Genomic DNA, 27,284 nt, shown 5'->3' with positions numbered 1-27,284 from the left:
TTATAATATTAAACAATACTTATTTAAAAGAAGAGTTTCAGTACAACCTATGTACTGTTCTGCAGAAATAGAAACAATTACCATTTTTTTTAAAAAAAGAAGGGTTACTCAAGTTATTTAGGAGGATATTTCGGTCTTTCAAGTTTTTAGATTTGGGGTTCCAACAATTATAATAATAATAATAATATATATATATATATATTATATATATATATATATATATAGATATGGGTATAGATTAAATTCTGAAAGTGTTAATTTACTTGAGAAGTTTGTTTAGTTTATTTCACTGGTTGGCTGAGTAGTATCAGTAATGATGAGACAACCCTTACTTTTTGTTGTTTAGAATATCTATATATGAATTTGAAGTTGCTCTAATGGAATTTTTGGTTACTTAAATGCAGATGAGGATAGCTGTAGAAGGGTGTATGCACGGAGACTTGGATAATGTTTATGCCACCTTATTGCATTTGCAAGAAGTTCAAAATATAAAGATTGATCTCCTTTTATGCTGCGGTGACTTTCAGGTAGATCCACTTGTTCCTTGTTATCTTTTGACGCATTACTTATTTTTTTGATTTTCCCGAACGAGTTGATAATAGATCAGGCTTTTGCTCATTTTTTTTTTACATATACCACACAATAATGATTACACTTGGATTTTGTTGTTTTGAAGCTTCTACGTATAATTATTCTTGTAATTGTTATCCATTCATTGGAAAATTAGGCTTTGGCTCATCCTTTTAATTCAGTTTAAGTGTGCTCTTCATTATTTTGAATCATTCTTCTTTGATACAACTCTTTAGTGTTTTTTTTTAAAATGGTTATAATACAACTCTTTAGTGTTTTGATCTTCTATGTTTCATGATGTTGGTAGTGATATGGGGATTCCTTGATTATTCTTAATTTCATGGTTATATTGAAGACAAACACAACCAAGAATAAAATTTGAGATAAGAGATTTCTCATATTAACTGATTGGCTGAAATGTTGCAGTAATTGAATTGCAAACACTTAAATCCTTGACTTGACTAGTACGAATTGAGATATTTTATTTGTGCAAACAGGCTGTTAGGAATGAGAAGGATCTGGAAAGCTTAAATGTGCCACCTAAATTCCGGAGCATGAACTCTTTCTGGAAGTATTACTCAGGAGAGAAAGTAGCACCGTTTCCAACTATATTTATTGGAGGAAACCACGAAGCATCCAATTACCTTTGGGAACTGTGAGTTGGTGCCCATATATTATAACTGCAGTCAATATTGCATGAGATTGTTACCCATGATTGATATACATTTCTGTACCTCATCTCTTAATCTGGAACTTCCAAAGAATCTTTATCAGTATTACTTGACATTCGAGTGTCTATTCACTGTCAAGTGCTTACAATAGTACTTAATGGAAATTTAAGAAAAGCATCTTGAAAGAATCGCAAATGAGTTAACGGTTTCTGTATGAAGAGCTTGTGTTTGTGCTGTGTGGTGATTGTTTGTTTTAGGTGAACCAGTTTACTTCCTAAATCTTTAGTCTCTTGACTCATGAAATGCTTTCATCTATTTATTTGCATATTTATCACTTTAAAATAAATGTTTAAATTAAGGACATGCAACTTACCTGGTAGAGTGTGTACATGTTGGTCGAGACACCACCATTATGGATATACAACTTACTACAACAACAATTATGCTTTAATCCCAAACTAGTTTGGGTTGGCTATACATATCCTCAATATCCATTCTTCCTCAATAATTTTATAGCACTAGAGGTTCTCCTTATTTTCTATTGTGATACAAATTTCAAATACAACTAGAAAGATCTAGCAAACATTGGAAATAATGTAAGTAAACTAACACAACTAAGCCTTAATCCCAAGTACTCCCTTTGTCCAACTTATGTGATGCGATATAGGTGTAATTTCATTAATTTAGTACTTAAGGGTCTTCCCTCGTCAAACAAATAAAAAAAGAAGACGGTTGGCGCACTTCCCTTTTTGCTCTATCCTAAAAAGAATGTTACCTTTCTATATTTAGAAACGATTTAACTTTAAACTTTCCATATATGCGTAAATGAGATGATTTATAGTCACACAAATATCTATGGCTTGTTTTAGACCACAAGTTTCGGAACTCTTTCCACATTTCTTAAACTTTTTGCCCATTTAAAGTGTTGAACATAAAATGGGATTGAAGTAGGAGTTGGTATCATCTATGAATCTTTTCCTTTTATTGTGTTATGTTTTTCACTATGTTCTCCTGAATTCTAAGAAGTTTTAGGTCTTTTGGACAACTTCCCCACATATGTTTTAGGTCTATCTTGTTCTGTTTTAACACTTTCAATGACCATAGTATCACACCTTCCGACTGGTCTTTTTGGAGGTGTACATAGAACTAATCAAATCATCTTAGGCACCATTTTGTTGAATTATCCTCCATGATGATCTTTGTACCTTCTGTCGGATGTAATTTTTTAAATGACCTCACGTTCATCTAAACTTCTGGCATTTCTACAACACTCATCTTAGGAATGTGTACGAATTTATAAGTCCAGTATTCACTCCCATATAACATTTGCTAAAATGACCTTATAAACTTTTTACTTTATTTATTAAAAGAATTTTTTTTGGAACTAGCCGTTGAGGTGTTGCAACTTAGAAAAAAGAAGAAGAATATTAAGGATTTCATTTTCTCACAAGTTATTGTTTAGTTTACTTGAGCATGAAGTGTTGAAATCTGAAAGCTGGTTTGATATGATCAGTCATGTTGTATTTCTCCAATGGCATAATTCACCGGGTTTCCTTAAAATTTCTCTGTTGGATGCATTCTGGATTGTTCTCTCTTCTTGCAAACTTGAGCATGAGAGGGAGATTCTTTTTCTGTTCATAGATGCTCTTTCAGCTATAATTGATAAAGGTATGATAAGATGGAGTGGTGAATGAGGAATAACATGGAATGTAGGATACATCCCTTCTGATATGCTACTTTCCTCAACTTGCCTCCTAATACAATGATTGTTTGTGCTTCCAGGTACTATGGAGGATGGGCAGCACCTCAGATATACTTCCTTGGATTTGCTGGAGTAATCAAGTTTGGCAACATTCGTATTGGTGGCCTTTCTGGAATTTATAAATCACACCATTACAATATGGGTATGTTAGTCCTAGCAAATACTACCTGAATTTGGATATTGACATTTTTGTTGTTGATGTGTTAGCAAACTTGTAGGTTTTGTCAAATGCAAGTTTTATTGGTTGGCTAATTCACTGTACCTAGCTCCTCTAGATTTGTTACTGAATATAAGTTCTATAAATTTGAAATTGGATTTACATGACTGCTATATGTGATAATTGCCTGATATTGGGCAGGGCACTATGAGAAGCTACCTTATAGTGAACAGGATATTCGATCGATATATCATGTTCGTGAGTATGATGTCCACAAGCTCTTGCAAATTGAGGAACCAATTGATATCTTTCTTTCACATGACTGGCCTGTTGGCATCACCGCCGGTGGGGACTTGAAAGCTCTTCTTCGTCAAAAACCTTTCTTTGAGCAAGAGGTAATATTGAGCGGGTTCACTTTTGCCATGGCTGATATACCTTGTTAGATGAAGTCCTATGTATCTATCTGCTTATCCTATTGGAAAATACCATACAACAACAACTACACCTCAGTCCCAAACAATTTGGAGTCGGCTATATGAATCTCGACTTCTTCATTTAAGCTCATATTATATCATCATACTAAATGAAATAAAAGTGAAAAATAAGTTAAAACTATACAGAACACTTAACTAGCATAGGTGTATGTTCAGAACCTATGCTTGTTATCTCATCAAAAAAAAGAACCTATGCTTGTTAGATGTTCTACATCTGTTTAAGGAAGTTTGATAGTCCATTAATGATGATATCATAGGGGCAGATTTCTACGCTCAGATTTTATGCCAGAGGTTAGCCCACTGTGCGGCAGTCAAGTCCGCTTGCCTGACTCAGCCTGCTTGCAGTCAAGTCTGTCTGTTTTTTCAACAACGCCTACTTTTTGGCCTTCAATTATTTTCGATGCCAAAACTGAAATGAACATAACATATATGGGGAAACCCAACCTTTATATTAATTCAAAACAATACAAGGACCCTCACTCATTATGACAACAATTTTGCCACAACTTCGACTTCGACTAAGGCACAACCACAAGTCGATTGCTGCCGAAAGACACTCTTGAAACCCTTGCGTTCCTTCTTAGTGTACTTAGTGAAATTCTAGACTTATTTCTTTGCTCTTTCACTATTGATTTCGTCCAAGGCCAAGGCTGCATATTTATAGACCATGTGACAGCCTTTGACTTACAATAAACAGCCTGCCGACACCTTTCCAACGCTTGTCATGATCGAGGCCAATCAAGGCTAATGTTCAGTTGACATCCCCATCTAATAAGGCACTCAAAATTCGAATTACAAAGTTATACAAAGATACATTGAATCTGGACAAGCAGTTACAAAATGGTAACTGCCGCATGTGCTTGGCATGTGCCTTGTGCTACCCAATTTCGCCCCTTGTTGCCGGCTTCCCGCCCTATTTTGGCGCCAATACGTTGTCTAGGCTTTGCCTAGCCATTGTCTTGCCATAGCCAACTTGGATCCGGCCGCACATGCTCTGTCGACGCACTGCCAACGCGTTGTCGCTGCCTTGCTTGCGTTTTCCTTACCCATGCTAACTTTTGTTTCCCTCGTGCCATTCATTGTCTTCTTGCTGCCTTAGCTTTGCCTATACTTTACTTTAGCTCAACTTGATTCACCCATACTTGACCCGACCATGCCATTTTCCATATGCCAACTTGCCCAATGTCGACGTCAGTTAGTGTCGATGCCAGTGCCTTTTTCATGTCACGACACTGCCTTGTCAACCTTGCTTGTCACCATCTTAACAATGTCAGCATCTTGCCCACATGATTAATTCAACCTACACCTAGGCCCTTGACAAAGTCATTCATGCCAACCCTTTGCCACCACCGTGCCATCTGCCGAGTCTTAGGATCAGGCCCCTTACAAACCACCCCCACCCTTTGAAACTCGACATCCTCGTCGAGGACATTGCTCATCTAGTAAGCAGATTTGGATTGGGAATACAGATCATCCCGTGCCCTCTATCTTTGTCTCCACCAACGCTAAGGCATTAATGTTTGATGAGTCTGCTTTCTTGTCCTTCTCCTTGTCCAATTCAGCAGCAATCAAAGCATTTACCTTTGCTTGTACCAGGCAGTCTCTTTTTAAATGTGGACCACCGCAAGCATACACAAAACTTCCCCCTTTTTGTTTTGCAATAGTAGATTTCTCTTGCCCCACTTCGTCTTCATTTCCGACAGCATGACCCTTCTCATTTTTCTTCCATTCCTTTTTCTTGTCTTTTGACTTGGAGTACAAAGTGTCCTTTGGGTCGTCACCCTCATCGAAGTCAGCCAACTTATTTGCCGCCACAATAACAGAGTTTAGAGTTTGGACATTTTGCCTCCTCAACTCTCTTTGTGGCCAAACCTTCAACCCGCTCATGAAATAGTGCAACTTGTCTTCCTGTACCATATTGCCTATATTGAGCATCAAGGATGAAAACTCCTTGATATATGACCTCACTGTGCCGCTTTGTTTCAATTGCCGCGGCCCAAGACAAGTTGCTTGGAAGGAATTGGGTTTTTAATTCCTTCTTCAAGACATCCATGTTTCAATTCGTGGAAGGTTAGTGCTCTACACTTCTCCAACCCTTGTTCTCCACCAAACTTTGACATCATCACCCAAGTACATAGAGACACTATCAATTATAGAGACACTATATGGGTTGTACTGAAACCTTATATACAAAAGCCCCAATTCTTACTGCTCTATGGCTAAATTGAGTTTAAAACATCAATTATAGAGACACTATCATTTGAGTATAGCTGAATACACCAAAAACATAATAGCAAAATGCAGTTGAGCTTCACTTTCTGCACACTATTTCCTATGCTCTCAAAACACCTAGTGTTCCTCTCTTTTGATATTGCCCACCATATTGAAGAAGGGATAAGTCTCCATCTGCCTCTGTCTTTTGCCAGTACTTCTGCTTCCTCCCAGTTCTGTATGGCCTCAGAAACTTTCACTTTCCTAGGCATAGTCTAGGAGATGCCTTTGAGACTCAAAAAAATTCTCCATAAGTTTTGAGTGTACTTGCAGTGTAGAAACAGATGATTCACATTCTCTAAAGTCTCCCCACAGAGAAAGCATCTAGAACATAAGGTTATCCCTCTTCATGACATTGTCTTGAGTAAGAGCTGTTGGAAGGAGTTTTTAAGAGGAACTAGAGGTCCAATTACCACAGGTGTAGAAGATTGCACTTGCCCAACATGATTTTCCTGGTGAGAGTGTAGCCCTTGTTGAGATGTGACCACCATCACAGAATTGTTCTTCAGAATTTTTTGAATCTCCTCATTGGCCTTAGCCTATTATTGCTGATCTATCTTATTAGAGCTAGGCCTGACCCCCCATTTCATCTTCTTTCTTTCCATGTTAGCTGTCAGCTCCTTTTGAATTTTGTAATAGCAGGAGGATTCTGTTGTACAAGATAAGTAATCGTGTGGTGCATTTTATCACGTGCAAGCAAGTATGTCAGCTTCCTATTGAAGTCTTGCATAGTGGGCAGGTTAAGGTAGTCGTTTTTCCATGACATGCCTTTCTTGAGGTGTTCAACAAGACTAAGAGCACCTACTATTTTTGTGTAGTTGGCGCTCCCTTGGTTGCTTGTACAGCCAACACCTTTAGTTGGTTGGAGTAGAGTGCTTTACCACTGGAGCAACCTCAGTGTCTCACTTGTTTTCTTCCCTTTTCACATTTAATTGGACAACTCCTTGGTCTAATATTTGTGATCCTTTGACTTTCTGTTAATTTAGTTTTCTTCAATAAGAACATATCTACATATCTGTTATGTTCACAGAAATTGTGTTTATCATTTCTTTAATTTCTTTGCCCTCGTGTCATATTCGTCTTCTGAAGTGTAGAACTATATTTGTATCTTTTTTTGGGCCCCTTAATGCTCTAATAATTTCAGATATGTACTCTTTCAGATTCAGGAAGGAACTCTGGGAAGCAAACCTGCTGCAGAATTACTGGGAAAGTTGAGGCCTCCTTACTGGTTTTCTGCACATCTGCACTGCAAATTTGCTGCTTTAGTTCAGCATGAGAAGGATGGTCATTCCACTAAGTTTCTTGCTCTTGATAAGTGCCTCCCTGGTAGAAACTTTTTGCAGGTCTTTCTCTGCACCTTCTTGTTTACTGAGTCAAGATCTTTTTATAGTTCACAGATAAAGTTAAGGCTGAATACATACACAAACACTTAAACTTGTCGGAGTTTTTCATTAGACACCTAAGCTAAGCATATAACCTATTGAACACTACATCTAATCTCAAAATGTGCCTATCAGACACTCTTGGTGACATGGCAAGTTGCGTGTTCATCACCTGAACTTGAGCGCGTGATTGCCGAAAAAATAGAGTTCTGCTGGAAAATTGGCTTCTGGCCTTTTTTCCAACTTTTCTTCTTGTACGTTCATGAGAAGAAGAAATACACCAGCAAATGATTGTTGTGTTTTCTTCTTTCTTTTCTTACTGCTAATAAGTAGAGTTCAGCTCTAGAACAATAATACATGCTTTTAAATTTCTTTCTTTTTCAGATTCAAGTGGAATTGCATCTTCCATAGTGCTGGCCATCAGACTCCTTCCTCTTATACTATTCTTCTCATCCTTTTACCCCAAAATCCTTCCCGCAAAGTCTTTGAAAACTGATTTGTATAACCCCACAAATTTGGAATCTATTTTTTTGAGAATTGGTAACATTGTATTCTTCGGCATTAAGGATATGCTGGAGACCATTAGAAAATCAGAAAAGAACAAAAAGAGTAATACTTACAAGGATCCTAAGAATTCTAAAAGTTGATCTGAATCCTCTAATCCTATCTCTTTACACCAGAAATAAAAGTCCAATCTGGAATCTATTGGACTTCACCGGAATATTGTCAGGTGAGATCCAAATTTATGTTTTTCCTCTATATCATTCTGCCAAATCTAGGAACACTTTTGTGACCCAAGTCTGATTTTCTTTTCCTCTGTTTCACCGGAACATTTTTTGAGGCTCCAAATCTTAATTATTTCTGCTTCTCGGGAAAATAACCTCATTGGAGAGGAGATTTTACAGAAGTCTTTTCAGGCCAACTCAGTTTTCTTTTGGCTTTTTGTTATATTTGCTGACATGTCTTTTTGTCATTGGTTTTACTCAGTGTTATCAAAGGCGAAAAGCGCAAAAAAGCTCTAAGGTCTATTGGGGCTTTAAGCGCAAAGTGCATATAAAGCGTGTGCTTTAATGAAAAAAGGCGCAAGAGGAGAAAAATATACAAATATATATGTTTAGTCCAAGACTATAATTATAAACATGAATGACAACTATATGACCAAAGAAATTGAAAAAAATTATGATAAAGTAAAATATCAATTGTTTAGTATACTTCTTTAGAAGAGGTTCATTGGCAAGGAAAAGTTTGCCTTAGAACGTTGATGATGACACTGAAGCGCACATAAAGCGAGGCGGAGCGCACAACATGTTTTGAGCCTCGCTTCAGGGCTTAAGCGCGCTTAAAGCGCGCCTTTGACTACACTGGTTTTACTTGCCAAGTCACATTAAGTGATTTTCACGCACTTTAAGTTGTTTAGACTTGTGAAATAAGTAATCAATAGACACAATCTGACTGGAGTTGAAGTGTTCAATTGGTACAAATCTTAGTTAAGTGTTCAGATGTAAAAAATTGGAAAAGTTTTAAGGGGCCGCATATGTATCCGGCCTAAATTAATGTGTGCGACTCACCGAGTTTTATAGGTTATTGAAATTGAGTCCGGACCAGGACCACATGAACTTCAACTTGATGAAGAATGGTTGGCTATCACAAGAAAGTATAATGCTGTCTTGCCCTTGACAATCAGGAATGCGAACTATAAGTATGTACATTTCATAGTTCTGTTTTTTATCATGTTTCAAGGAATTCAGCTCGTAACTCCCTCCATTTTGATTGTAGTAATGTACATCTCGGCATAGAACAGTGCCGCCAGTTTGTAAGAAATAAGCTGCAGACAAGAGGATCCAAGCCGTTTGAATTTGTTCAGACTGCACCATGCTACAAACCTTCTCAACCTGTAGCTGACGGTGTCTTCCATGGTGATGATTTGTACACCAGGACATTATCTATGCACTTACTTTCTTTTTTGTCATAAGTTGCTCACTGGAGTCAATTGAGTCTGTTATAATCATCTAGAATAAAAACTGAGTTTGTCCTGAATTACTCAACAAGTGAGATTAAAATTTGTCCAGTAGATGCTCACTGTTATCTCCATTTTGAAGTCTATGAATACTGTTCAGTGTAGTACTAGTTCTTTTTCTTATCTAGTAGTATATTGAAAGATACTTTATAGCAGTGTGGATGCTGATTCTTTCTCTTTTCCGTTTCCTTCACAGGTTTCTATAAAAACCCTCAGACAGAAGCTCTTCTACAGTTTCTGGAACTTGAGTATCTTCTCAATAAAATGCCAGAATCAAGGAAGCTTGCTGCAAGTCAAGCCCCATTAATTTCAGGATGTAAACTTTCTTCCTCTAGTGTTCGTAAAATTATTTCACCTTATGATTCATGATCCGCTATCTGTATTCAACTGACACTGGTTGAAGTTTTATGTACTGTTCTTTGTTTATTATGACATAGAGAGAAGAAAACCAGAAGTTTTAACATTTGAAGTATTTGGTTGTCTACAATTTTCTTCTGGAAAAAATGATTCTCTGACATAAAATATTGAACATTTTCACTTCTCCTGATTTTTTTTTCTCTGATATAATATAGAGCCACCTTAGATACAATTTAGTAGGTAATATATTTGACGGTCGCAAAGGATTCAAATAGCTATTGCAAGAATGAACTGATGCTAAAGCTTAAGCTCTGGTTAGTTTAGGAATATTCCAAGTACATGACATGCAAAATTTCTATACGTAATCCCTTTGAAGAGTAATAGATTCTACCCTGCGTTCCTTTACCTTTTACAACTTCTACGACTATTTAGGTGAGTCATAGTTTATTACCTTTCATAAACTTCCTTTGTTGGTTTAAAATTGCATTACCTGCGGCTGCCAGAGACCTGCGATTACATATTCTGTTGTGAAAACTGTGTATGTTACCATGCATTCACTCACATTTTCTTTTGTCAGCAATGTCATTATACTTTAAACGGGTATGCTATGCAATTTGATTAAGTATAGTTGACATGTTTCTAGTATAGAGATATCTTGTATAGTGAAGTCATAACTTTTCGTTCTTTTATTTTTTGTTTGATGTATATTTTATATTCTAGAAGAGCTGCATGGTTTATCTAAATAACTGGTTGACTTTTACCTACTTTTAATGCATTTTCAGGTTCCTTCGATTACCTCGGTGAAGATATACCCATAGATGATATAGATGATACAGAGGATTTCAAAGAGGTTGACCTGGAATATGCTCAAGAAAGATGAATCTTAAGCTCAGATCTTGGTACTTATTTTTTGTTGGTTCCTTATAACAGTTGTGATTTATTTCTGCCTGTCAATAAATTTATGTAAAAGGTTGTTCCCAGAGAACCGCCGCTATAAAGGGTAAATGAAAGCTGCAGTTTTAGCAATTTTAATGGGAAGCTTCACTTCACAGAATTGTTTGACATTTGAAACGTTGCCCCTTTCTCATTGTTTTGGCCATTTTTAGACCTTAGCATACTTTTGCTCTCACCTTGCTGTGCCGAACCTTTCAGACAATGGGTGGGTGGTGATTAAGCCTTTGCAAGAGTTGATAACTAATTTCATCACCTTTGTCTGGATCACCAAACCCTTACTGGTATTTGAAGTAGTGCTGGTTTAATACCAATAGTGGAATGTTACGATTTTCTTATATTGGCACAGCTGAATTGCATGCTCTCTTATAGTTTTCCTAGGTAGTGCACAATATCTTAGAGTAAGATGGAAGTTGTAGGCAACATCATCACATGAGAGGACATTCTTATTAATGTTCCTCGTGATTTTGCCAATATGAGCCAATGACTGTATTATGGTGAACCACAAAAACCATCTCAATTCTGTTCGTGGATAAAAGGTATGATAGAAAGAACTCATTTTACCATGGATCCAATTGCAGGGATTGATTGGCTTTAAGGATCGTTGATTGTGCCCAGCAAAATGGACCAAAATCTATTTTCATTGGCAGTGCTTCTAGGTCATCCAATGAACTCCTACATAAATATGAGTATTTTCAGTTTTATTCATGTTTTTAGTCATCCATTTAGTTTTACACGACTGAAGCATAATTAAGTTGGAATTCACCACCTACTGCATCAGTTGTTTTCCTGTCCTGCTGAAAAGCTGTGTTATGACAGTGGTATTATGTGGGGGAAAATAAAATTTGTTTGTATTTTAGCGAGGGCATGTGGTAGAGACTGGTGAGTTTAACTTCACGGCAATTCTGATCTTTGTGAAGATCAGACTACTAATGCCCCATCTTTAGAAATGTAGGTCATGAATCTGATGTTCAATAAATCTAACTTTTGCTGATATAATATGTCAAGTAGATAAGAATCCCCCCTCCCTTCCGACGCGAAGCATGACTACTGATGCTAAGCTATAGAACCAATTATTATGCTGTGATACAAATAATTTTGGGCCTGTCAAGGAAATATTATGTTCTCTCCAAATATGGTCTTAGATATTTCTCACATCATGAATTTAACTTTTAGGTACAAGGCCTCTTCTTTTATTAAACTTAAAAGTCGTAAAATGAAGCCATGTGAAAACTGAGTTGATACAGAATTGAAATTGGCTTTGGAGATCAATGTAGATTCAAAAGAGGGTTGTAAGTAATGTTTAATTCTGAAAATGCTAAATATTCACCTATTTTATATTATTGCAGATTCCTCATTTGTTCCTTAACTAGGGAGGAAAACTGATTGGCTAAAATGGGCAGCAGACTTGGTGAAACTGAAGACTTTTTGCTTTTTTCATTAGACTAGCCATCTCCATTTGGACTTTAAAGGGACAATATTTCCTCTGGTTGTAATTTGTAGCATGATGCAGTAATAACTCTAGCTTTTTATGAAGACTAGAAAAGGGTGTAAATCCACTGCTTGGGTCCAATCACCATTATTTGAAATTAGTAGTTTCAGTTGCAACTATCAAAGGATGTGGTGCAACGGAAGGGGTTCCTCCTCTTTTAACAAGAGGTTTTGGGTTAAAACAGTGCCTCCCCATTGGGGTCGTAAGCAGCATGAATCTTAATATAATTAGGCTTCAATGTGGATATTCGAACATCGGATGGGAAATTAAAAAATAAAAAGTAGTGTTAGTTCCAGCAATTTTAATTTTTAAAATATGATGATATTTACATTTTTTTTTCTTCTCTACTAGTTATATTAACAGTTTAATATTAGAAAACAAAGGTGATTTTTTTTATAAATATAAAGATCAAGAAAAAAGAGAAAATGGTCAAATGCCCCCTCAACCTATTACCCGATTCTCAACTACACACCAATACTTTAAGGAGGTCCTATTACCCCCTAAAAGTATTTTAAATGGAAATATTGACACCCTTAAATGGTGATGTGGCATAGCAAGTGTATTCACTTTCCTATTAGCAAGCGTGAGGAAAAAAAGGAAATCAAAATTAATTAATTTGACAGCTGTCAATTCTTAATTAGATAATATAATAATTAATAAAATTAATCAACTAAAATCACACACAAATACACACACACTCTCTCATCTCTAACCCTTCTTCAACTCAGTCGGTTGCCATGCTATCAATACAAGAAAGAATTTTATCTTTTCATATTTTCATTTTTAATTCACAAAATACTTTTCATTAGCAACAAGTGGGAAAGACGGGCTCCTCTGACTCCTTCACACTGTGCTAGACTGCTGCATGGTGGCAGGGGTAAGACTGGAGTAGTCACGTATCATTGTGCAAGCCATCTACGAAGCGCGTTCATCATGATGCTCTCTATGAAGATGTTGGATGTGAGATATTGGAGGACTTGTCCCAATGTGGTCTCATCTTGGGTATCAAACAACCAAGATGATTCTTCCTGATAGGGCGTATGCCTTCTTCTCCCAATGTGCTAAATATTTTTCACAAAAAAAAGAAAATTTTGATTTACTTCTTGAGTTATGCTTCTTGAGATGATGATTATTTAACTTGAATTGCAGTTGGAGATGATTCTTCCTGATAGGGCGTATGCCTTCTTCTCCCATACTCACAAGGTACAAAAGGAAAATACGCCCTTGTTGGATAAGGTATGTAGCTCTAATTCTAGTCAGCAATATTGACTGAACAGGCGTGGTAATTTTTTTTCTCGAAGATTAACATTTTTGATGGATATTTAGATCTTAGCTGAAAGGGCATCTCTGTTCGACTATGAGCTTATAGTTGAAGACACTGGAAAGAGGTTACTAGCATTTGGAAAATTTGCTGGTAGAGCTGGAATGATTGATTTTCTACGTGGATTGGGACTCTGTAAGCATTTTGTTTGTAACTTGAAGATGATTTATTGAATTCATGTATTGTTTCTTGTTGGATTTTGTATGAACATAGACCCTGCTCGTTGCGGACTCCAGTAATGTGTGTGCATGTATGCTCTTTTATTCTTCTTTTATACCTTTATCTTTTTTCTAATACTTAAGGATGTGCATGTCAGGGTATCTCAATCATGGCTACTCAACACCTTTTCTTTCACTCGGCTCATCTTACATGTACTCTTCATTGGCTGCGGCTAAGGCTGCAGTGATTTCTGTTGGTGAAGAGATAGCAACTATGGGACTTCCATCGGGAATCTGTCCTCTTGTATTTGTTTTCACTGGTTCTGGAAACGGTACCGTGGATAGTAACCTAGGCTCATTAATTTCAGTTTATTGACATGTTTAGTTCAGCTTCTATTCAAGATATATTCTATTCACCTATTTCCTTGATCTACTCTTTTCACAATGTGTTCCATAAAACTTCTCATTGTATGTCTTTTGGCTAAATCTTGATATCCTTTGTAGTGTCTCGTGGTGCACAAGAAATTTTTAAGCTTCTTCCTCATACATTTGTGGATCCAAGAAAACTTCCAGAGCTACCTGAGATGGTAAGATTGGGCTACTTTTTTTTTTTTTCTTTTTTGATAACCGAGAAATCCGTTTGTGACCCGCCCTTTGGACCAATCACAGCCTTCTAAACTCGGTGGATAATGGGCCCGCCCCTCTACCCTTCTCCACTTAAATACCGGGCTTCGAAGATTGGGCTACTTATTTAAGACAATGTAATCGATATATTGCTTCACTTGATTGAGTTTTTTCTCTTTCATTTTCTCACTTTACTTCACATGAGTCCGGCCGAGTTGATCTTTTGGTGGACCGGACCGGTCGCAACCTGGGCCGTTCACACCCTTAATTTCTGTTCACTTGGAGAAACTGTTTCACTAGCAGTTCTAGAGCTTGTAAATTCTATCTAGTGTAACATTCGAGATTTTGTTCTTCTAACCAATTTTGGATCAACAAGATACTTAAACGCCTATGATCTCTAAGATTCTTCATGCCACATGCCAAATCTTCACTTTATGTACTTCAAATGCTTGAGTTAAAAAAATTCATAGCTTTGTGTTTCAGAAATCTGGTTTTCATGTGTAGGCCAGGGATCTTACTCAATCGAAGCAACCATCAAAGATAATCTTTCGAGTGTATGGTTGTGTAGCAACCTGCCAAGACATGGTGGAACATTTAAATCCTTCAAAATCTTTCAATAAGGTACATACTTTAGTGTTCAAGTATGATTGCCTTCTTTATAATTTTCATTTTTCTAAAATTAATAGCATGTGTATTGCATTTCCTTGTATTATTAAAATATGCATTGGATACATTTTAGGTCCTTCTTGCATAGGAGGTAATGAAATTCTTAGAAAAATAGAGTTGCAGAGATGTGGCTAAAATCTGCTTGAATGATGAAATTTATCTTCATTATATTCTTTTGAGGAAAAAGCTGGTTAAATGTCCCTAATAGCCTAAGTGATGGGTATTTCTCTGTCTGTTGGAACCTTAAAAAAGTGTCCGTTTTCGTTAACTTGAATAAAGATATCAGGGAGTCTTTCCTTCTTTAGATTTTAAGGTCTTTGTAGTTCTTAATATGGGAAAGGACGAGAACAAAATTTTAAGTTTGTGCACATTGTTTTTGGTACCTTTACATTTTAACATCATTGAAAATGAAAGCATCCAAGTTCTTTGCCTGTCATGATGTTACCTTATGCATTACACTAACAATAGACTTGTCATTCATTCAGGCTGATTACTATGTACATCCAGAGCAATACAAACCTGCTTTCCATGAGAAAATAGCCCCGTATGCATCCGTCATAGGTCAGTGATGATCAGGCATTTCTTGTTCATTTTCTAATCATTTTTTGGGAAATCTAATTCAGTATCTAGTTTTACGTATTTCCTGCTTGCTCTGACTACACTAGATACATCATGAGCATGCAGTTGTTTTCATTAGTGAATCAAAGCTTTCAATGCTTGATTGTAAGACTCTTCACCTAGAGCTTTGTATTATATGGAAACCTGGTGTCTTCTTCCTCTTTTTATGAGTTATGTAATTGTGTTACTAAAAGAAATTTTTTTATTTATAAATATTACGATTTTGACATTCTTATGCAAGTTATTGCATCAGCTATCATTCAACAGTTTTGACAATTTTTTTCAACATTCTTATGTAATTGAACTTTGTTACACCAATTCTACTGTACCTAGTACAAGAAGTCTTTCAAGTTTTTTCTTTTTCTAGTGTTTTCAAGCAATTTTGTGAAAATGCGTGTTTGGTAATCTGCCCTGCTTCTTCCAGTAAATTGTATGTACTGGGAGAGAAGGTTTCCTAGGTTGTTGACTACTAAGCAGATTCAAGACCTTATGAAATCCTTCTCAAAAAAAAAAAAAGACCTTATGAAAAATGGATGCCCACTTGTTGGAATCTGTGACATAACTTGTGACGTGGGATGATCGATCGAGTTCATCAACCAAACCACATCAATAGACTCACCTTTCTTCAGGTACTTTTAGCTTGTTATGAAGATTCTATAGTATCTGTCAATATGTTTCCTACTTCCATTTCGAATATACTTTATATACTGCTCCTCGCTTCACTTGGAAAATTTTCATTTACTCGGCATTTGATGTTCATTTCCAATTTAATTTACAATGATGCATCTAAATAATTCTTTCCTGGTCATTACAATTTGTTAAACATGGATCCTAGGTATGAACCTTTCAACAATTCGTATCATTATGACCTAGAAGGTAAAGGTGTGATGTGTTCAGCTGTTGATATTCTTCCCACTGAGGTTGCGAAAGAGGTAATCTCAACATCAAGTGCTACAAACTACAGTTATCTATTTGTCTTTATATCTATGAGATTATGATATCTGTACCTATGCTATTCTTTGATGTAATAGGCATCCCAACATTTCGGAGATATTTTGTCCCACTTTACTGTAAGCTTAGCTTCCTTTAGAAATCTTGAAGGGTTACCTGCACACTTGAAGAGAGCTTGCCTAGCCCATTATGGAGGTCTTACTCCGTTGTATGAATACATACCTCGAATGCGGAAATCTGATCTAGAGTAAGTCGTTCATCCTAACTTTATTCTTTTTTATTGTGCTTTTTATCTCCACCCTTTTAGAAACCATTGGATAATTCATGTGTTGAATTGTTGTGGGCAATAGGTATTTTCTGGTCTTGATATACGAAATCATCAACCAGTTATTTTCGTGTCCATAGGTCAAATCCTCAACTAGAGTGAAACGACTAAAAAATCCATTTCGTATCTATGATAGATAACTATGTCTCTTATGTTACCACCATCCATTCCCAACTTGTTTATCGTTGCACAAATGAAATTAAATTAAACTTTTTATGTGCTTTTCAATATGCGTTGATGTCCATAAGTTTTGTAAAGTATGTAACATACCCGTTGAAATAATATTTCTGGATCTGATATGAAGTAGCTTGTATTTTCTAATATGAAGTAATGATGTTATGTTATCCTTTTGATTGGCAGTGACCCTTCAATAGTTCTTTCAAATTCCAATGGAAACGGGAGGAAATACACCGTATTGGTAAATTCCGATGTGTTCTTTATTTTATTATTGTTATTAATTGAAGTTATGGATACGCAATTTTGTATTAGTTATTAATCTGATACGGAAATGGGTTTGAAGAAGACTAAGAAAAACGTGTGATCTCAAAACAGGCAACCGCTATCTAAAACTTGTGTTTCATGTAGTAACCAACTTCCAGAATTTGCTTATTTTGAAAAGTATTTTTTTGGCAAAATGGAGTTTTCGAGGAAGAACTTCAGATAGTTGCAATCTGTGTTTGACCAAATCATTTAAGAAGCGCTTTTGTAAGTATACTATAGAAGCAATTTTTTCAGAAGTGCTTTTGAGCCTGAAATGATGAAAAAGACATGTAAGGATTCACTTTAGAATTAGTATAATTAAATACATAAGTGAACTGAAATACTTATTATTATGAAAGACCTTAATTAAGTTTTTAACTTTATTTAGTTTTAAAATTTTAAAAATAAATCACAAAATAGAGAGGAGCATGTTTATGAGACTTTGGTCCTAGATGTATTGTCAATAGAGGTGTCAAATGGGTGGGTCAAATAGGGTTGAGTTAATAAATGGGCGAGTCATTGACCCGCTCAAAAGCTACTTGGGTTGAAATGGGTTGGGCTAAAATATGGGTCATAACCCAACTCGCTCAATTCTTACCAATTAGGTTTAATTGCTTTACTTTGTTCTTTTATAAACCTTTAGTACCTAATAAAATTATTTTTTTCTTTATTATAACTATGTATAACATATGAAATAAGAAAAATGTCTTTTTAAAAATATTTTGACAAGATTTCTCATGGGTCAATTTGGGATACACATCAACCCAATTCTTACTGGGTTGGGCTGAAACGGGTTGAGCTTATAAATAGGCGGGTTTTGACCCGCTTAAACTTAACGGGTTGGGTGGATTGGATATGTTGAGCTTGATTTTGACATATACCTAATTGTCCACATTGGATGAGGTTACACTTTGTCTATATTTTGTTGTGATTTTATAGGGGCTTGATCATTTGAGTCTTCTTACAGGTTTTGGATTTACTTCTTTAATTAGAAACTGCAACTAGTTGTTTCTACTCACTGCTGAGTTAAGAATGAAATATATACTTTTCTTACTTCTTTGATGATTTTATCTTCTTATGCTTGTACTCCATCATCTGAAATTGACAGGTATCTCTAAGTGGTCATTTGTTTGATAAGTTTCTCATAAACGAGGCGTTGGATATTATTGAAGCAGCAGGTGGCTCCTTCCACATGGTGAAGTGCCAAGTTGGTCAAATCACAAGTGATTCGTCATACTCAGAATTGGAGGTTACTTTATTTCTAACCTAGTTTTACCTTGAAAGAGAAGGGATTCTCATTAAAAATATAAATACAATTGTTTTATTAGAAGAATATTTAGATCAAAGAGAGTCAAAATGAAAAATCATTGCCTACCATGAGAAAAATTGTGGAATCTACAAACTTATTTGAAAGTGTTTGTCCGTGTTTTATATTTTCGAAGTAAAATTTATCTTCCTCCATTATTTTTGAAGATTCGGAAACAACCTCTCTATCTCTACGAGGTAGTGGTAAGGTCTACATACATACTACCCTTCCCACACCCCACTTGAGGGATTTCACTAGGTATGTTGTTGTTGTTTTTGTTGTCTCTTTGAAGATCCAAGAGAGCTATTCAGTGAAAACAACCCTGCAATCATACACCACTAAAAAAAGTCGGGGCAGCTATTCTATTTCACTACATATGCTGGAGGGATATGCATATTCTTGCATCATGCTCTAGCCAAATGAACCAAACACGAATAAGAAACAGACATTACATAGTCTTCAAGATGTTAGCATTCCAAAACCCCCAAAACATAATGGTTGTCACTATACTTCTCTCACGAACATGTCATATTCCCATTATTTTAGCAGTGCTGCAGTTTCACTTCCTAGTGCTCTGCCCTTTTATCGTACTTTTATCTTCATGCTATAGTTGTTCTATTTGTTGGAGAAGTGTTCTCACAAGTGAATACAATCAAGCTACATAAATACTTCTCTTTGATCATAAAAATTCTGTGAACTTCTCGTAATTTTCATGATTCTGTTACCTACTGGCATGCTTTGCTTTTCATAGACTGAAATATTTTAACGGAATAGAGCTTCTTAGCTTTGGCATAAGAGAGTTCAATCTTCTGATGTCTCATCTCTTTTTTCGAGATAGTCTGAAAGAAACAAAGCAATGAATTTCTCCTGAGAATTACACGGGCCTTTCTATAGACTATCAAGGTACCCAAAAACAAAGACGAAAAACACCAATTACTTTCTGGTGTCACTTTAAAACTTTCAGGTTCCTGTTGATAAATCCTAAAGCTACAGTTCAAACTGTATTGCTCGATTTTCAGTGTCAAAATAAAACTTCAAGTTGTGATTTTCATGCTATTCTTGGTTAAGGTGGAAATTAAGGTGTTTGTTTTTTGTGGTTTCTTCTGTCATGAATATTTACCTCTACGTGATGCAAAACTTGATGATTCTTACTTCCCTTTTGCTTTCATTATTTGGGACAGGTTGGAGCTGAAGATAAATCCGTTTTAGATAAAATAGTTGATTCTTTAACTTCCCTTGCTAATCCAAGCAACTCTTTGGGATCTCAAGACAAGGAAAACAACATATCTTTGAAGGTTGGGGAATTCCATGAAACAATCATGGATGAGAAGTATGACGCAAAGGTCTTAATTTTAGGTGCCGGTCGGGTTTGCAGACCAGCTGCAGAACTTTTAGCATCAATTGGTAGCATGACATCTAGGCAATTGCCTAAATCATCTGTAACTGCTGATTTTGAAGAGCAAAGAAGGTCTTAATTTTAGGTGCTGGTCGGGTTTGCAGACCAGCTGCAGAACTTTGAGCATCAGTTGGTAGCATGACATCTAGGCAATTGCCTAAATCATCTGTAACTGCTGATTTTGAAGAGAAAAATTGTGTCCAAGTGATTGCTGGTTCTTTGTACTTGAAGGATGCGGAGGAGGTATGCATGTATATCAATTTTCATGTGACTTCATTGATCACTCTTATTTGAAAAGGAACTTCGTGATTTCATTTATGTACATTGGAAGTTTGATGGTGTCTTTTCACTAACAAAACTTCATATAAATCTGCGTCTTCATTGTCCTAATATTATATTTTTAAAGGTTTGTGTAAGATTTATTTCTTCTTATGTTCTCGTCTTTTTTCCACATCACTCGTCTTCTTTGATTCTCCTCCCCAGATTCTTTGTTTATCAGTTTTGCTTCTGCAGTTAATGTTTTTTCCTGCCCCTGTGTCCATGACTATGGTTTTTCTGTTCTTTTCTTGTTTGATTTGGATACTGTTACAGCACAAAGTGACAATCTGTATTTGCTGTTTATTTTGTTATCAATTATCTATTGTATTGTCCATTTACTGCACATCTTGATTATAGACAATATAATTTCATCTACTGTTTGCATGTTATGGTTTGAGCTCTATGTTTTCGCTTATAGACCTCTATGCTTTATTTTTTTTTCCGTTAGTAATCATGTTTCAGTAGTACAGGTTACGAAAGGTATTCCAAATGCAAAAGCAATTCAGCTTGACATTACGAGTCACGAGTCTCTTTCTAGCTGGATCGCACAGGTATTGTCTTTTGATTGCGTATTGTGGTGAAATGTTCTTCTTTTTGAAAAAAATGGCCTTTGAGACAATAAGTGGTAGTAGCAAGAATATTTTATGTTTTTTGAAGCCTTCCCTAATACTTAACATAGTGTTAGGTCTCTTTGAATTTATGTATGTGGTAAATAAGTGGCTCTGTCTCATGCTGTCATTTTTGTCATCGAGCAGGTTGATGTTGTCATCAGCTTACTGCCTCCTAGTTGCCATGGTGTTATAGCAAAGGCATGCATTGAGGTATTTGTTTTCCCATCGTTTCCTTTCTTTCTTATGGGTATCATCTCCTTGTAATTACAGATTCCTATCGTCTATGCATAATAAAAGAGGCCCCGATGAATGGTAAAGCTAGAAGTGTTGACTACCTCTTGAACAGTTTGATTTCTAGTATAGATAAAATGCAAATCAGTTCTTGAATTTTTGTTAGTAAGTCTACGGGTGCAAAAGTCCCTTTGACGATGCCTGAGGATGGTGAGCAACAATGTAATAGACCTTCCAGGGTTGAACCACATAAAAAGAACTCCCTAGATTATGGTACTGAAACAAATGAATCTTGAATAATTTTATGAGTCATAATTCAATCAAATGGACCGTACCATGGGCGAAGAAATCAATTCTGAGGAAAAATCTCAACATTTATAAGCTAAAATATCAATCGAACTCTCATGAACTCCTGAGTTACTCCTACTAAATGCAACTTGAAATCTCCTGATGCAGCTGAAGAAACATCTTGTCATGGCTAGCTACGTTGATGATTCTATGTTAAAGCTAGACCAAGATGCAAAATCTGCTGGAATTACTATTCTTGGTGAAATGAGCTTGGACCCAGGAATAGGTAACCTTCACCTGAGAAAATTAAATGTTCTACAGTTACTTATTTTTTGTGTGTGTGTCTGATAAAGTTGTCCTCAGTTAAATGTTCTTCTGCATATAAGTAGCTTGAATAAGACCGTCAATGAATTTGTTGGAAACTTCTTCATGCTATGATATTTCCTCTGAATGTGATTGTGCATAACCTATGGTAATAGATACAGATAGTACTGCATTTCCAAGTTCGAGAAAATAAAAATAGTCGCTTATATTGCTGAATTACAAGTGCCTGATGGGGAATAAAATTGCTGCTGTAAATTTGTGTTATTAGTCTAAATCTTTCTTGGGAAGACTAGTATGCTTTTACCAATCATAGTCTAACTAGTGGCACATATTTTATTATAGATCATATGATGGCGATGAAAATGATCAACCAAGCCCATGCAGCAAAGGGAAAGATCAGGTCTTTGGTTTCTTACTGTGGAGGTCTTTCCTCTCCAGCTGCTGCTAACAATCCATTAGCTTATAAGTTCAGGTATGCCTACTAATTCAATTAAATGTTGATTCAATAAGGTTACATTGTCAATATTGAGAAGCTCAATTGTGTTAGCTTCTTGTTAGGACATATTTGCAAAAAGCTATGGGGTATTTCTTCTGCTTTCTTCTTTGGCACTTCTTGCAAATGAAAAGCGCATAAACTGGCCTCTCCAAATTTCCTCAACATTTCCATTTTCCTTGGTGATTAAACCGTCTCAACTAAATTTTGAACTAGAGAGTAACTTCTCTTTTTTCCAACGTAAGACCGCATACACATAAAGCGGATAATTATTTATGTTCACTCACTTAATCTATTATCCTCTTTAACCTACTGAACGTAATATATTCACATTGATGTTTACTGCATTCCATCTTGTGGTAGTTAGTTTTTTTATCTTACTTTTTGGTTATTAGTGAAGTAGACATAATCTCTCTGTTATCACTTACTTGCTAGTATTCTCCCTAGTTTGTTGATTTCATAATCATTCTACTCATTCTACTCATTATTATTATTATTATTGTTATGTTGAAACAATATCTTGTTGGAGTCCAGCCGGAGCTATACGAGCTGGGTGGAATCCAGCAGCCTACAGATATCAAGGGGAAATTATCCATGTCGAAGGTGAGTTGTTTAGCATAAGAACTGTTTTGATTTCTATCCCATGAAGAAATATATTGTACTTAAAGTCTAAAACAACTTCAGAATCTACTTCTACTTGCCTTTGTAATATGCAGATGTTAGGTTCATATGTATCCTTAGACAATCTTAAAGAGTTTACGCCCTCATTATATTTTTTTGGTCTCTGGCAGCCAAAATTAACAGCTATTCATCTCCCATGATAATCCACACTAGCTTTCCAACATTCCAACTGCCATCTCCTAAGTTATCTCCGCCATTCATAGACCATTGGCATGGGTGGTGGTTGTCGTTTATGTGCTTTTGCTTTACTAACTATTTTAAATGCAGGTCAGAAGCTTTATGATTCAGCTGCAAAGCTTCGACTTCCTGATTTTCCAGCCTTTGCATTAGAGTGTCTCCCAAATCGCAACTCCTTAGTGTATGGAGTTGTATGGTATAGCAGAAGAAGCATCGACCATCTTCCGAGGAACACTGTGCTATGAAGGCAAGTTACATTTACTGGGCTTCATACGAAGCTCTTGGTTAAAGAGACTTGAGTTCTGGCCAATGGCTCACATGAAATTGGGAATAATAGCACTAGAAAAAGAAATTTTAGATTTTATGAACATCCATATAATGCATTAAAAGGGGGGAAAACAGAAAGTTCAAAAGAAGTTGAAACACCATCCTTCTCAAGTTGTTAATCCGCTTTATGGTTTTGGCAAGTCAAGTATTCTTGTGAATTGTGTGACTGCCTCATCTAAAAGCTATTATATGTTTATTTAGGTATGTAACACGCCACTCACATTGGAGCATCTAATTCTTTTTCTTAGTCAAGCATGTGGAATTATTTGTCTTTAAAAAATTTGAACTTTGAGTACAATTTTTCTACATAGTTCCAATCTAAACTTGGTAACATCTTCAGAGTTTATTTGGTTCATGTTGCTTCTAAATATTATTTTGAAAGGACAAAGCTACTTCCCAACTGGTGAGATAAACGCTCAAAAATGCTAAGTATGTATTTCTTTGGGATTGTGGGAGTGTAGACTTGATTGCTTTCCTGTCATCAGATATTTGGTTGACACATTATGGATCGATATTTTCTGCAGGTTTTAGTCAAATAATGGGGACACTTGTCAAGATTGGATTCTTCTGTACAGAATCTACTCCAATTTTTAAAAATGGGATCAGACCCACACACAGAGAGTTTTTGCTTGGACTTCTCGGAATCAGTGGAAAGATTTTGCGTGAATCAGTAATTGATGAAAAATACATCACAGATAGGATCTTAGCTCTTGAGCATTGCAAAGACAAGGACACTGCAGTCAAGACAGCAAAAACAATAATGTAAGTGAGACAATTATTTAAGGTCAATCAGTTCTACTTGAAGCATTGAACGAGTATCTTCTTTAAAGCAAATATGTTGGTATAAAATGTGAAGTATTGTTTGTTATTCGTAAGAAACATGTTTTGGTTGAATGATAAGGGGTTTACTTAATATCCAAATAGCTTTTTGGGATTTCAAGAGCCTACGGAAATACCATCATCCTGCAAATCTCCATTTGAAGTAACATGTTTGCGCATGGAAGAGAAATTAGCATACTCCAAAACAGAGCAGGTAGTTCTCATAATCACTTTTTATGTCAACTTATTACATGCCGGATTACCACTAATATCACTTGTGTCAGGACATGGTGCTTTTACACCATGAAGTGGTAGTAGATTACCCAGACGACCATGCTGAAATTCATAGATCGACACTCTTGGCAATGGGAAGGACGGAGAATGGGAAAACCACCATGGCCATGGCTCTTACAGTAGGGATTCCAGCAGCCACCGGAGCTCTGGTATTCTTCTATTTAATATTTGCATAATGATCACAAGTATCTCTGTGTTATGGATGAATCCATAGTTTACTCGCTTTTGCCAATTGCAGCTATTACTTGCAAACAAGATTAAAGCAAATGGTGTATTAATGCCTATTGATCCAGAAGTCTATGAGCCAGGTAGTTCAGCACCCTTGGTTTCTAATTTTTGTCTAGGGAGAAAAAATATGTGCCAATAATGCATTGCTTGCATAGAAATGGATAATTCACGTTCACGCTACTAGGGGGAGCCTTGACGTAACTGGTAAAGTTGTTGCCATTTGACCACGAGGTTACTTGTTCGAGCTATGGAAACAGTCTCTTGCAGGAATGTAAGGTAAGGCTCCATACAATAGACCCTCGTGGTCCGACCCTTCCCTGGATCCCGCACATAGCGGGAGCTTAGTGCACCGAGCTACCCTTTTTTCAAGCATACAAATGAACTCTACGTGTGCTTAAGTTTAAATGTTGTGCCTTTATTTATCATTTATCAGCTCTGGTTGTAATTGTAAAAACTGTTGAGTGACATAATATTTTATTTTCTGTAAATTTACAGCACTGGATATTTTGGAAGCTTATGGTTTCAAGTTGCTGGAGAATATTGAATAATCAATAATGACATTTAATTTGTACAAGTTGGTTCTGGTATTTACCAATTTGATATCAAAAGCCTTTTTTTCTTAAGGGCTTCATATTAATGTAAAGAGTTCTGATTAAAGAAAATAAAGTCGTATATTATATACGAACTAGGTAAAGTGCCCGCGCTTCGCGCTAAGTGAATTTCTTAAGTTTCTCATGATCATAGGCTAATATTCTCGTTTTCGAGTGAATAATATATTATTCCTTTCTCTCTATTTATCTTTTCCTATTTATTCATCATTTGACTTATTCCCTTTTATGCAAGGTCTATACATAATCTAAGTGTTATGCATCTTATTGTTTTTGTTGTTTGGTTGACAAAGTTAATTGAAATACAAAAACACGATCTCTTTGAAGTTTCTTTTTCAATTTCTTAAGAAACTGCCTGAAAGTTGTTATATTATGACTCGAAATAAATAGAGTTAATGATCAAAAACACATGTGAATTGATGTTCTTTTTTTCTATCTGAAATATTACCATTTATGTATTAGATCAACTCTCCTCCGATAACATGTAGCTATAAATCGTAATAAGCAAACTATAGTTATAGAGCCTAATTGAGTTATTTTTAGTGGTTATATGTGAAAATTCTCCTTTATAATACTCTATTTTATTTTTATTTTTATTTTTTAATTTATCTCACAGTCCGACCCAATCTTTATTACTCAAGCCCCACAAAACTTATTCAAACCAATCTAAAACACTCTTTTCTTTCAAAATTTTGAGCTCAGCCCTATTAAATCATAGGTTAGACCAAACCAACACAACAAACCTAATTCATATTGAGGATTCTAGCCATAAGTAATTCATGAATGCCTATGTACAATGTAAAAGAAAGAGTGAAATTTCTATTTTGAACTCTAATAACTCACAACAATCATATTGCAACATAGCCTATCTTTTACATTAGTTTTTCTAACCTAAATAGATTATACCAACTAATTAATATTAATCAATTATTTAAATGAATCATAATCCTACAGTAACTCTTAACAAAGCGTTCAATTAGTTGAAAGAATCTTAATCCTAAAGTGATTCTTTAAGCTAACTTAACAAAATTGTGTAAACAAAAGTTATTTCGTAGTTTTTTTTCTTTCAAAAGTTAATTGCTTAAACAATTTTTCCACAATTAATTCATAATTTGAGAAAAAAAAATAAAAGGATGATTTTGTCTAAAACAAAGAGTTTTAATGAAGGAAAAAGGCTTAAACAACATTTCTAAGGATCTTCGTGCTTTTAAAATAGTATAGACGATATAGATAGATATTTAGAAAATTATTATAGCTATTTATACTTTATTTATCAAAGTATTCCTCCGGTACTTTTTAATTCTTTCAGATTCAACAAAAAAAAATCAGTATGTTTATTTTTTAACGTACACACGTCCATAAACTAGTACTTTATGAAAGTTTGTTTTAAAATTTTAAATTCAATGCTATTGCATACTAAAAAACCACGTGAATTTTCAATGGATTTGTTCAAATAGCTTTTTCGAGGAATATTAATTCGATCGAAAATTCTATATATTTGGCGGACCTCTTTCATCATCACAAAAATATTGCAACACAAGTATTTCTTTAAAAATTTTTCGTAACTATTGAAGTCCAAAAGAAAAGAATAATGAACATAAATTACAATCGATTTCATTTATTATATTTAGTACAAAAAATAGTTTAGATGATACACAGGAAAAAAAGAATCTACTCTCTCTCCATTCTTAAATCAAGAAATTGATATTATAATAAGATTCCAAAATAAAAGCATATACATTACCTAGTTATTATAATAAATAAATAAATAAATAAAAAAAGATTGACAATATAATACGGTAGCTTGACGATTTTTATGATGTAATCAATCAACTATACCTCAATCATTCTCAAGAACATATTTAGATGGAAAATAAATATAATTTTTAATCAATTAAATAAATGGAACTTCCATT

At 35.4% G+C, this 27,284-nt stretch overlaps 1 protein-coding gene and 1 pseudogene across 2 annotated transcripts; both read left to right on the top strand.

The window, feature by feature from the left end:
* Window positions 1-378: 378 nt before the first annotated feature.
* Window positions 379-11,306, top strand: LOC102584487 (lariat debranching enzyme). 2 transcript variants are annotated; one of them, XM_006344482.2, is made up of 10 exons: window positions 379-527; window positions 1,068-1,225; window positions 3,024-3,145; window positions 3,362-3,555; window positions 7,086-7,268; window positions 8,888-9,006; window positions 9,084-9,223; window positions 9,521-9,640; window positions 10,464-10,580; window positions 11,214-11,306. In XM_006344482.2, exons 1-9 carry the CDS (start codon window positions 399-401, stop codon window positions 10,559-10,561), a joined length of 1,263 nt encoding a protein of 420 aa, XP_006344544.2. In that variant the 5' UTR covers window positions 379-398; the 3' UTR covers window positions 10,562-10,580; window positions 11,214-11,306. The 2 variants fall into 2 exon arrangements, with proteins under 2 accessions (XP_006344544.2, XP_006344543.2); XM_006344481.2 differs by having other exon boundaries at window positions 11,208-11,306.
* Window positions 11,307-13,250: 1,944 nt separating this feature from the next.
* On the top strand, window positions 13,251-25,521 carry LOC102583932 (alpha-aminoadipic semialdehyde synthase-like; annotated as a pseudogene).
* The last annotated feature ends 1,763 nt before the right edge of the window (window positions 25,522-27,284 follow it).

This window comes from Solanum tuberosum, unplaced genomic scaffold (genome assembly GCF_000226075.1).
Source record: "Solanum tuberosum cultivar DM 1-3 516 R44 unplaced genomic scaffold, SolTub_3.0 scf00058, whole genome shotgun sequence".
Lineage (NCBI taxonomy): Eukaryota > Viridiplantae > Streptophyta > Magnoliopsida > Solanales > Solanaceae > Solanum > Solanum tuberosum.
The sequence above is the reverse complement of the archived record's forward strand: the minus strand, read 5'-3'. Positions and strand labels throughout refer to the sequence as shown.

Coding starts and splice junctions, on each gene's coding strand:
- LOC102584487 (XM_006344482.2), top strand. CDS start 399: ATGCAGATGAGGATAGCTGTAGAAGGGTGTATGCACGGAGACTTGGAT. Junction 528..1,067: donor TATGCTGCGGTGACTTTCAG/GTAGATCCACTT, acceptor TTGTGCAAACAG/GCTGTTAGGAATGAGAAGGA. Junction 9,224..9,520: donor AGCTGACGGTGTCTTCCATG/GTGATGATTTGT, acceptor TTTCCTTCACAG/GTTTCTATAAAAACCCTCAG.